We start from the raw sequence: 12,422 nt of genomic DNA, 5'->3' as shown, positions 1-12,422 counted from the left end.
TCACAAAAGGCTCTTTAAAATTTCATGTGGATTCTGAGTCATGCAGATACTTTTAGAGCTGGCTTTTCACATTAAAGCTTGTAGTGTATTTGTCTCAGAATGTTGCTGGGTTTCTTTTTTCTTGTTCATGTCTTTCTATAACAAAGTGTAGTCTGACTAAGATAACTCTTAAGTCAAACTGGGAGGCTCATTTCATCATGCACGGCCCATGCAAATTACTTTTTTTAATTAGTTCAGATAAGAGGAAGTGGGGACAGTCACTCTTGAGGGATCACAGGAATTTAAAAACAGTGCCCAGCAGAGAGAGTGAAAAATTTATGACTCCTTTCCTTGACTAAAGCCTGGAGAGAGGTTAAAACTCTATCACTCCAAATTCCAGACATTTAAATATGTCTAATAGGACATGCCATGATTTAGTCACTGTTTATAAATTAGATCAAAGGGAAACTTGGAGTTTATGGTTGAAAAGCAAAGCGGACAACTCAGCTAGTTCTTTGTCTTTAAAGCACTTCACTACCCTGAAAGGTGTTTCTTAATTACTTCACTACTGTGCTTATGTGAACAGCAAGATTGGAAATTAACCATCTTTACTCCAAGATCTCCATTTTGTGTAGCTGCATCTCTTAAAGTTCCCCCTGAAACTAAGCTCACACAGTCACAATAAAGTTGTTTCCTTTAAACTTTGCATTGGTCGATTGCAACAAAAAGCTTATAATGGCATCTTGCGTAGACTATGATTATTGCTGTGACAGCAAAAAATATACAAATGGAAATGGACTATTTACATTGTTGAAAATTAGAGCCAGGGGATTTGAGTGCTGTATAAGGAATTTTTCAGGGTTACTGAAAGTCTTTCGATGTTGATTTCTTTCCCATCTCTTTGTCTTCAGTGGGTCCATACATAGGACGATACTGTGGACAGAATACACCAGGACGCATCCAGACTTACACTGGTATTCTTTCCATAACCCTCAACACGGACAACGCCATAGCCAAAGAGGGCTTCTCTGCCAACTTCTCTGTCATCGAGAAAACAGTACCGGAAGGTGAGTCTTTTCATATACTTCTACACAACTTCTGTACACCTACAATTGAGTGACTTTGCTGATAATGCTGATATGAACCTTTATCAAACAAAGCCTACCATTGACAGGTACAGACTGACTGGCCTTTTTAATTGATGGTAAAGCATGTATGAGATTATTCTGAGGTAAGGTTGTCATGAAACTTGAAATAAATGAATAATTTGATGAAAACATAAACTGTATAAATACTACTATACATCTTGTTGTTTAAAAAATGTTAAGACCCGTATATCAGGCATATTTCACCAAAAGTTAAATAAACCTGCTCTTTACTTTGTCAGAACCAAAATAAGAGGAAATTTTTCAATATTGTTGTTTAATGGCACGTGATTATTTTCCAAACTGGTATCTTAACTTCCAGTGCTGTCAAAAAACTTTGACTAACAAAATGCTATATCTTTCCTGTGTCTTTTCGATTCTGTTGGGACCTGACCTTTCACCTCCATTTGAAAAAATAGCTAGCTAAACATTAGTAAACCATTCTTAGCTTATAAAACTGTCAACAGACAAATTCGTTTTCATTGGATGTTATCAGGAGCAAGGTCTAATTTTCCCCGGGTGGTTCAAAACACCAAGAGGGATTAATATGTATTTTCCCAATGCAGGAATACGAATCACCAAAACAGACCACAGTGGCGATTTGAGTTTCCAGCAGCCCTGTAGTTCAAATTGGAACAGGCTGAAAACAAGACACATTCCTATTGACATATGCTTTCAGCTTCATTATGGAAATGCTAAGGACCCGGTATCTTACCTGCCTTTATCAACCCACTTGCATGGTTTTGATGCTCTTTGTGATTTGTTTTTGTTTGTCCATCTTGCAATGGGAGGAATGGAAGGTCAGTAGAGGATAGGAGTTGAAAAAGAAAGTCCATTTCATTCTCTCTTTGTTAGAAGAGTTACAGGTATATATTAGCTGCCCAAACAGAAATTGACAGAATCTGTAACGTCTTAACCCATTGGTGTTGGGGAAATAAAGCCTGGTGAAAAAAAAAACTAAAACAAGAACTTGAACAAAAGGCAACTGGATGGATCTTGTGTCATCCCTCCCTTTTCTTTTCTTGAATAGCTCAGCAGTCCTCCCATTGGAGTCACTAGGTCTGAGTTCAAAAGAAGCCTCTATGAAAAGAAAAGACATTAAATATAGTCGTCTACAGCTGCGATAACATGAATGGATCGCAAATTGGAGGAGGATAAGGATTTGAAATATGGGGGCGTTAAGCCAAAAAACAAGGACTAACCTTTTAAGAATTCAAAATGTTAACCTAGGGGTCTTCGAATTGCAGTCTTACGCAGCTGAGCTGTGAATCGATGAGCCATTATATAAACTTATTTGAGACTAGTAGCACCATGCATGGCACTGTTTAAACTGTTTTGTCACTGTGGGGTTTTTCTTTAGGCTGCCTAGCAGAATTGAATGTGAATGGCTCACAGTTAACAGTCCTGAAAAAGTCTTAAAGAAAGCAGCCACACTTGTCCGACTTAAGGTTCAAGAAATGAAATTAGGGTGAGAACCGTTGCCAAGGTGAGGCCAGAGCACCCAATGATCGAGAGTAATCAAACAACAGCCTGTCAGCAAGAAAAGAAAAAGTAAAACACAGAAATAATTGAAGGCATCGATAAGAGCAATGACACTGAGGGAAACCGTACCATGAGTGATACAGCAAAATCAATACCAGTCTTCAGCAATGTTAAACAGTAGGAGGACTACAGGAAACAAAATGCGTGTTGTTTTCCAACAGATTAAAATTAGGATACGCAGTGTATAAAAAGCTTTTCTCTGTTAAAAGGTGGTTTGAAAATATATGACGAATTATTAAGAGACAAAGTAAGTTCCCCTGACCCCAAAACAAAGTTCCAAAGCCATTTCTGCCCATCGAGACTGACAGCACTGAGGAAAAAAGTGTGCTTTCTAAACTTCGTTAAGAATTAAAAACACCTTCATTAGACCCAACTGCTGCAGTGATCTGAGTTGATCAGCAAAAAAGATTGCCTTTTACAAAAATGCGTCCATTACGTTCACTTCAAGAGGGGCGGAGCGGTGGCTCTGTGGCTAAGGATCTGCGCCTGTGGCTGGAAGGTTGCCAGTTCAAATCCCAGCTGGCAGAGGAATCCTACTCTGTTGGGTTCCTGAGCAAGGCCCTTAACCCCAGCTGCTCCAGGGGCGCCATACAATGGCAGACCCTGCGCTCTGACCCCAGGCTCTCTCCCTGTCTGTGTGTCTCATGAAGAGCAAGCTGGGGTATGCGAAAAGATAATTCCTAATGCAAGAAATTGTAAAGGGTTAATAAAGTGATGTTATAAATGGACTCACTAAACCGATGAGGTCATCTTTGGCAAATATTAACAGACACATAGCAGGAATGAAATGCCAGATGAATTTCAGAGATGCGTACAGATTCTTGTATTGATTTTCGTTGATTCAGGGGAGATTACTACCTTCCAGCCTGATCTTGTCAGATCACAATAGCTAAGCAAAGCTGGCCCTGCCCTGTACTGTGACTGAAGGCTTCCAAGGAAATAAAGTTCCTGTTGTAAGGGCCAATAGGTGTGTAACGAAATAGTTCTTTCACACCCTATGCGGACGACACGATCCAGGGAAAAGTGAAGAAACACGGGGAAAAGATCATGCAGGATACAGGGATGAAAACAGGGGGCGTGTCCTTGGTGCGCTGGTGTTCGGGGGAGGTGTGGCCAAGGCAAACAATCCGGGAGAAAATCCAAAGGGGAATCCAAACGAAAGCAAAAGTCCAAAACCGGGCAGTCCATCCAAGACAAACAAGATTTAAAAACGGGAACCAGATCGGAACCAGTAGGAGACAGGAACAGGAACAGAGAATAAAACCTTAACGGGACCAGGCGCTTCCAGGTCCTGGACTCGCATGATACGGAGATCAACTGCAGAGCCCCAAATAAAGTGAGCGCCTGGCTTTTAAGGAGAACTGAAAGGGGGTTAGAACAGGGAGCAGGTGCGGGCGATGAGTGGAAAACAAGGAAGGGCTAGAGCGTCCTTAAGAGCAGGGGTCTACGAATGTGACAGGTGGCATTGCATGAAGACATTATCCGTTAACTTTCTGTAAATCAGGACAGCATCAACAGAAGGCAAATATTATTTCTCAGTGGTGAACTTTGTTTTAAACTAACCAAAGTATTTATTTAGTTTGAACGACACTTGTGCTAAGGTCCTAACACCATAATTGGGGTGATTTATTAGACAAGTACAACAGGGATCTGTACAAATACCAATGCTCTTCCAAACTTTTAGTTCCGTATTTACCTGGTTTTTAGAACTTGCTTTGTTTCAGGTTAAAAGAGCTAAATCTCTTTTGTCCAGAGTTGTGTCTCCCAGTCTTGGTTGGTTCTTCTAGTTTTCATCCCAGGTGAACTTTGGCTCATCAAGCTCTTAACCTGAACTATTCGCTTAGGTTTTTAAAAATCTTTCCGCTCTTAAATAGCAGAACAGGGTTGGAAATTAGCATGAAACCTGTTCCAGATGCTAGGTTTCAGTTGTTCTCTCACTTGGTCTGTTGTTTCAATAACTGTTGTTGAATGTAACCAATAGGCCCATGCAACTCTAAGAATCCTTATTTGGCAGTCATTCTTACTCAGGTCTGCACATCATTAATTGATCAACAGTAAGAGTTATTCAGAAACCTATTAGCCATAATTATCAACCAAGTGGAAAACAGAGTTCAGAAGTAATCAATTGGTTCAATTAAGGGTTTGATGAGCTTAATTAATGAAGAGCGCAGTCAGAATGAAAGCCAGAAGACATGGGGATGTTGCAGGACCTGAACAGGGAAACACGACTGTAGTTCATTGAGAGAGAATTTGATTCATGTAAAATCTTAGGGGATAAAGTTAGGGTCAAAGCACATGACTATTTCAGATTCGTAGTTAAAATTCAGCAACAAGGACATAGGATCAGAATTGAAAACAAAAAAAAAAAGAAAATTAATTCAGGACAGAGAACTGGCAACAGTTTTTTTCACACAAAAAAATTGTGGTGAGCTGAAAGAGGCTTGCGCAGCTTGGTGGCGATGTGATCAGCATTGCCGCCTCTCGATGCTTGGGTCCTGGGTGCTACCTGCATGGAGATTGTATGTTCTCCCTGTGTTTACTAAGGGTGTTTCAGTTTCTTCCCACAATCAAAAGCCATACTTGGAGGTTAAAGGCTTCAGGGAATATTGACCTGGTGTGACTTGTCTGTCTTGGTGTTTGTGTCTGTGTGTCTGCCCTGCAGTGGACTGGCATCCTTGCTGTAAATCAGGACAGGGTGCATCCTGCCTTGTGACCCTTGCTTGTTGGGAGAGACTCTGGCTCCCCTGCAGCCCTGAATTAGAAGACGCAGTTAGAAAATGGATGGATAGATGGATTAAACAGGCCTCCTCACCAGGCAGATGAAGCCCAAATGTTAGGCTTCCTCAAGAAAAAGGCCTGGCAAAACTTTAGAGTTTCTTAGCAACTACAACCCAGTGAGGACGATACACAGAATCGCCTACTCTCACTTGCAACCTTTCTTATGTTCTTCTGAATTCGCAGACACTGCAGGTATCCGCTCTGAAACGCATGCCAGACTTTACAACTAAACTCTGAGGGGCCTGTGTATGCTCATGGCTTCAAGAAAGTGTCAAGCTTTAGTCAAATTTCCAGCTTAAACCTGGAGATTTGTACTGACTCGTATGTGTGTTTTTTAAAAATTACCCCCCCCCAAAAAAAAATTAGAAAACAGGTCCTGAAAGTGTTTTTAAACCACCAGGATAAGAACATTCTCACAGACCTTTATTATACATCAGGAAAGAAATGTCACATGGGCTGATATTCCATTGGCTTGACTTGTGTGAGATGAGCAGCACAGATGGCTTCTGTGTTTGTGCTCCACCAACAAGATTTGTGGCACTGAGCTGCTCTGCACCCATTGACTAGAGTGCGAATTCTGGTCATGGACTGAACCCAGAATGACCTTCTCTCTTTAGAGTAACCCCAGATTGTTGTTCCAGTGGATTTATTTTATTTCCAAACACTGTGAAGGAAAACTGTGATACAATATAATCTAACAGGATACAATATATGGTGACACACCATATACCACTATAAACAGAAATCAAAATGATCCTGACACTTTGATATATTTTTTTGGGGGGAAAACAGTTCCTGGTATAGTATCTCAGTGTCTTTATGGTATCCATAGGGTTAAACCAACAAAGCATAATTTCTTCATATAATACACTCCCACTGTAAGTCTATTAAACTTTTTTTTCTGAAGAAAGACCAGATCAGTTAGACCACACAGCAGCACAATATTTTCACAAGAAGTCTCAGGAGACTCAAACTGCAGATTGCTGTATACTTTTTTAGTGTGCTTGATAGCAGTATGTTATTGTATTTATTTTTGGGGGGCTGCGTGTTTTTCTAACGATAGATTTCGACTGCATGGAGCCACTGGGGATGGAATCCGGGGAGATTACTTCAGACCAGATTGAATCCTCATCCCAGTACAACTCAAACTGGTCACCGGAGAGGTCTAGACTGAATTACAATGAAAATGCCTGGACTCCATCAGAAGACTCAAGCAAAGAGTGGATACAGGTAAGACTGTAAATGTACAAAGGATAATAGCTATAAAACAAAAGGTACAGAATATCATTGTTGAAGAATGACTTTTAAGATGCCCTTTCAATAACAGACAAAGTTAGCAGCAGTTCTGCACTGGTAGTTAATAGGCAATGGATGGTCTATGGCATAGATACCAGAGGTTGAAAGAAGCCATACTGTATGATTTCTTGAGGTTTGGTTTAGATGCCGCAGTAACCTCTAAAATGCTTTTGTTGGTGGGTATGTTTGCTTTGCTATTGTACGGTACCTGAAAAGCTTCTTGTCTGGTTCACTGAAGTCAAAAATGGACTCAAGGAGAGTGGGAAATCACTATGTCTCAGAAGACATACATTAAAAGCCCTGTTGTTAAGTATTCTTAGTAGGCTGGTCACATGCAAAATGGGGAAAGAAAAGAATAACAGATCCAGTTACCAAATACTAATAAATCTTATTTTAAAAATGCCCTGCTGGGACAGGACTCATGATTTAGTAATTGAAAGTTTACTAGGTGTAGTAAAGCCCAAATTCCCCATTTTGCTTCTGACCAGTCTAATAAAAACATTTAACAACGGGGCTTTTAATCTATCTTATTTTAAGTATCTTCTGAGAAAGAGTGATTTCCCAGTCTCTTTGAGTCCATTTTTCAACTCCTACAATGCTAAAGACATTGCAATTTTATTCCTTGGGGTGCAATAGTGGGGTCGATTCAAAGGCAAAAACTAAATATTTGCTCAAGGTACGCCATGAGTGGTGTTTCCTTATTACTATGAAAACATTAGCTTCAGTTCTTTCTTCCCAACAAATTTAATCAATGGAATGGCCTCTGCACCCTTTGTTAACAGGAGGTCCAAGTTACCCCATTGTTTTATAAAGGAAACCTGAGGATTATGTAAAATAACAATGCATCATTGAGTCATTGAGAAAAAACACAAACACTTGAGTGATTTCCTGTGGGATTACTTTAAAGTCTGAAGCAAGCCTTGCATTCTGGTGATGACATGACTGAAATCTCATAGTTAAGTTGCCAATGCAGTTTTGAAACAAAAGAGTATTTGGCCACAACAAGGTTCTTGTGCCACGTCTTTGAATTGCACTTCTGAGCACACTACAGTCTTTGTGGGAAGAGGTCTTAGATATTTGCCTGGGATGTGATTTGGAAGTAGGCTCTGTTTTTAGCTCTCTCTTCCTCATTCGTGAAAAACAGGGATTTTCTCACGTGTAGAATTTCAGTGTCTTTCATGGACCCAAAGTGCACTATGGTGGGGGCTTGGAAGATAACGTCCAGTCCATGTCCCTGGCTTTATCTGGGCTCTTAGTTTCAAAGATTTAGATTGTTTCAGGTATATTCCATATAGATCATGATCTATCCATTATAATTTTTGGTGCACAAATGAGAGATTTAGACAGATCATACACATTTTTCCGGCACATAAGACGTTTAGGAGGAAGCCCAACTCCATCCTTACCTGCTTAATGGAAGGAGGCTTCTTAAGCTGATAAAGATGTGTAATATATTCTACTTGTGTTCTCTGAAATCCCTGTTCCAATCAGCCAAGACTTCAGTTCTCTTGTACATGACCTACTATTTCTTATTTTCTTTTATCTTTTCCCTTCTGTTTTAATTTTCTGTGTTTTATAGTTGTATAATGTGCCAGAAGATATTGATGTTATACTTTAATTTGGAGGGGAAAAAGCAAGCAGAGAAAAAAAGTGCATTTTAAAAAATCCCCAAGCAGAAGGCATGTCACATGGGAAGCTTGAGGCAGAAAACAGAGTGAAGTGAAAATTTTAATTTTTGTGGTAAACGCTTTTGATAGCAAGGATCTGTAAAAAAGCCGCATAATAACTCACCTCTAGGGAATCTTGCATCACTGAGTGGTGCATTCAGTAGTTGCTATTTCATATTTTATTGAGCATTACGAATTTTCAAATATTTTCCAAACCTATTTTGCTATTTCAGTCATTTCTCAAGTTGGAAAGAACATCCCCCACAAATCTGCAAAACTCAGAATATAAAGGTTATTTTAACCTCTCAATGTGTTTTGTGTTTCCGTGCAGCAAAAAGGCTGTAGCAGCCAGAGCGTTCTAGGCACGGCTATCTCTTTAAACCAATTAGATGTCAAAGTTGAAAACCGCACATCTGTTTCCAGGGATACAAAAAAGAATCTGTGTGCCTGTGTTTAATTTATAATTTGAAGAAATCTGTTGTACCATGCCCCATACTCCTAAAGGAGTTTCATTATGACAAGTGTCATTGAAAGAATGCAGTTGTTAATGCAGAGCTGATTGAGTACATTCGACTGGTGCTCCTACAACTGCCACATGTGGTCAGAATTGCACAGTTCAGCTTCCGTCTTTATTCAAGATAGATATGAAGAATGAATTCTATAATTAATAATAAAATACTAGACAGTATGCAAGACACTTATATTATTGATGACTGCCGGTTGTATTCCCGGGCGGTTTCATATTTTTTTCAATGCATTTCCAGGATACAGCATTTTTTTAATACATTTTAATGTTGTCTCATTTCATAGCAGCAAGAAGTCAGGAAGTAAGTCGTACTCGAGATCACTTTTGTAATAATTAATCACAGGACGTGGTGTGCCACACAGCTGTCACTCAGCTGCATGAGAAATAATACTTTATATACCAATATATCAAAGTGCGAGGCCTTCCTGCGCACCAAGAGACACCATTCATATGATGTGCTGGCCGAGAAAAAAAACAACTTCAAAACATTCAAAACATTGAACAAACTTTGGATAACTACCATGTTATTAGAAGTTTGTCGACACGGTTTGAAGTAGCAGAGCGCTTCATTTACATTGAAAAGGAATGAATCATTTAGGTGCATAACAGCAGTTTTAAAAAGAAAATGAAGTCAGAAGGAAATAAAGCATGAAATGCCGTCTATGACGTTCCAATTTTTGTAAGAGACTTTGACAGAAATAAGACTTGCTCATGTCTGAAAGGACATAGAGTGTGCTGTTGCATAGTAATAACATCATGCCAGAGCGTCAGAGTTAGGATAAAAGGACATCTTAAAACAAAGTTATTAACATAGACAGCAGCCCCAATCATAGACAAGACATGAATTATGTATTTTGCCTTCAAAAGTAACTGTCAATACTTAAAAGCATTTGAAAATTCGAAAACCATATGGTCCACATAATATGTGGCACACATTTCTGTGCATGTCCTCTTGTAGCAATTACTTGGCATCATACTACAATGTTTTTACAAGCTTGCAAATATTTGTAACAGGACTTTCTGGCTAGCATTATACCACAGAACACCCCTTCCTCCTCATCCACGGTTTTGCAGTGTCGGTTTCAGCCTGGTCTGACAGGGGTTCTCGAAGCTTCCAGAACATTCTCAGATATGCGTGTGTGTTTTCCTCTGTGTCACCCATGGCATCTCTTTCCAGTTCTTTATTTGTCCTGCTTCAGTATGGCCGACCTGTAGTCCTTTGTGGCCTTTTGTTGGCATTTTTTATGCTAAAAGTCATGTACCCCTGCCAAAATATAAAGGAAGATGAGCAACAGTGCTCCAGTACTGTACAATCATTTTGTCATCAACGTCACCACTGTAGTCGCCATATTATTCGCTATAAAGACATCGATGGTACAGTGTATGGTACTCCAGTCTCATCACTTCTTCCTTAAGATTACTGCACTCCATAACTATAAAGGTATATCTCTTATGCTCCATTTCATAATAGAAAGCTGTACCTTACTGTCTTTTCTGTCAGATTATTTTGTCATTTGGTACATTTGTGCAGATTTGAGCACTTTTAAAGCGCCTTTTTCCTTATCCATAGGACAGAGGACGAGCATGTACATTAATGTTGATCCTCCTGTATATATGAAGTTGTTCGTTAATAGTATTATATAAAAATGAATTCAGGTGAATGTCATGTTCTGCTCAAAACCGTAACGTTTTCTTGAAAATTGTCAAGTGTGTGGTAGTTACTGCATTTACTTTTCTTACTTAAACAACAAATGTATAAATCTGAAACAGTTAAGCACAGACCCATAATAAGCTCATATCTGGATTTATTGTGGCATATACTGTATATGACTTTTAAGTCTGGAAACTGCTTTGGGTTGAGTGGCCAGATTTTCCCAGGCCTTCTGAATTCCCTTGCTGTCACAAGCAGACATATTTTCCTAAGACAATACGGTTAATTCCATACAAGGGAGTCTAACTTATTTTGCTCAGACATTAATTATGAACTTCCCTATAGAAATGGTTCCTCCGAACCCTTGCTCTAAAAACTAGGGAAAAAACACAACTAATGTCAGGACCTAAAATAACGATTGCAGTGATATCCTGTTTTTGCAGGATGTACAAATGTGTTTTCAATTAGTTGTGGTCACTTGAATGCGGCCATGTCCGTTCTCCATTGTTACTGTCGATTAGAGCTGCTAAGCTGCTATTTTCGTCTCACAGTCCCACGTGCCAAGAGATGAGTAATTAAAATATGGCACTGCAATTAACATTGTAATAGCAAAGTCGTTAAACCCGCTTTGTCAGCTATTGTAAATCCTGCTCTTGATAAGCACTTCAGAATTAGATAAGCAGAACCACAGTTGTTTTCCTTGTCAGAACTGCATCATGTGGCTTTGGTAGCCAAGTGGTTTGAAAAATTAGAATCATCAGAACAAACCCACATGTAGCTACACTCGTCATAGCTTCTGAAAGTCCTGAAATTTTGTGATAATCAAAGATGGGAGATGAGCAATTGCTCACTGTTATCATGTTTAGGAATTAGGGGATTTCGGTTTCTCCTATCGCGTAAAAAGTGCTGTGAGATATTTCATCCCTACTTGCACAGAGAACAAAAGAATCATTACAGACAAGACGAGGCCATTCAGCCTATCTTACCCATTTGGGTTTTAATAGCTATTATCCAACTGTTTGGTGAAAGAAGGCAGAGTATCGACCTCAACAACATGGCTGTGAAACAGTGATAAGTTAGATAAACTAAGCCCATAATTAACTGAATTAGGTCATGTAGACTTCAGATATCTTCAAAACCTGAGGACTTGGCCATTCTCAGGATCAAAAGAGTGGTACAGTTGTAACCTTTACATACAATTGCAAAAGTCAAAATCCTGCCAGCTCATTTCAGTAGAGTTACATATCTATTTAGGCAGAGCTGCATTACTCTGAGATGAGAGGGTTATTTCCATTTTGGGGGTGCAGCTGTAAAGTTTCTGCATTGTTTAAAGTGCATCGATGCTTGCATTTTAAATGAAAACAGATTAATGAATTGGTTTGTTCTAAAAAAAAAAAAGAAGCTGTCCTTTTACAAAGACTAGCTTGCAACGTGTCCCACAGTTTCTTTTGCTTGGATTGTGTGTAACATATTTTTGTGCCAAGATCTGAACAGTTCTCTAAATCTCGTCAACGGCAACCAGATGGTATTTAAATTTATATCACATATGAGAATTCCTTTTTCATGATCAGCTTTTTTTGCTTTTGAAAATGTACAGAATATTTCAGCGTGGTCCCAGGAGTTCCCTATTGTTCCTTTAGCCCACACACACAGATGGGTGGCCTTTTTTCCCACACATAGACATGAAGAAGATAGCTGAAGCTGTGGGGCTTTCTTTTTTTTCTGGGAATTTATTAGATGTCTGCCAGTGCAATTATTAGAAAGGTAAACAATGAACTTAGAATTCATTTTCCAAAGCTGGAAAAAAACCCTTTAATTACAACATGGTAAAATGTGAT

General features: G+C 39.2%; 1 protein-coding gene across 8 annotated transcripts in view; it reads left to right on the top strand.

The window, feature by feature from the left end:
• nrp1a (neuropilin 1a) overlaps nt 1–12,422 on the top strand; it is a 66,502-nt gene that overhangs the window by 27,235 nt on the left and 26,845 nt on the right. For all 8 annotated transcript variants that reach the window (XM_088919459.1, XM_088919458.1, XM_088919465.1 and 5 more), the window contains 2 exons: nt 891–1,046; nt 6,508–6,674. In XM_088919459.1, the coding sequence (XP_088775585.1) occupies nt 891–1,046; nt 6,508–6,674 (323 nt within the window). The remainder of the gene's footprint in view (nt 1–890; nt 1,047–6,507; nt 6,675–12,422) is intronic.

This window comes from Atractosteus spatula, chromosome 6, assembly GCF_055471065.1.
Source record: "Atractosteus spatula isolate fAtrSpa1 chromosome 6, fAtrSpa1.hap1, whole genome shotgun sequence".
NCBI classification, from domain to species: domain Eukaryota; kingdom Metazoa; phylum Chordata; class Actinopteri; order Semionotiformes; family Lepisosteidae; genus Atractosteus; species Atractosteus spatula.
This window is presented reverse-complemented; position numbering and strand designations above follow the sequence as displayed.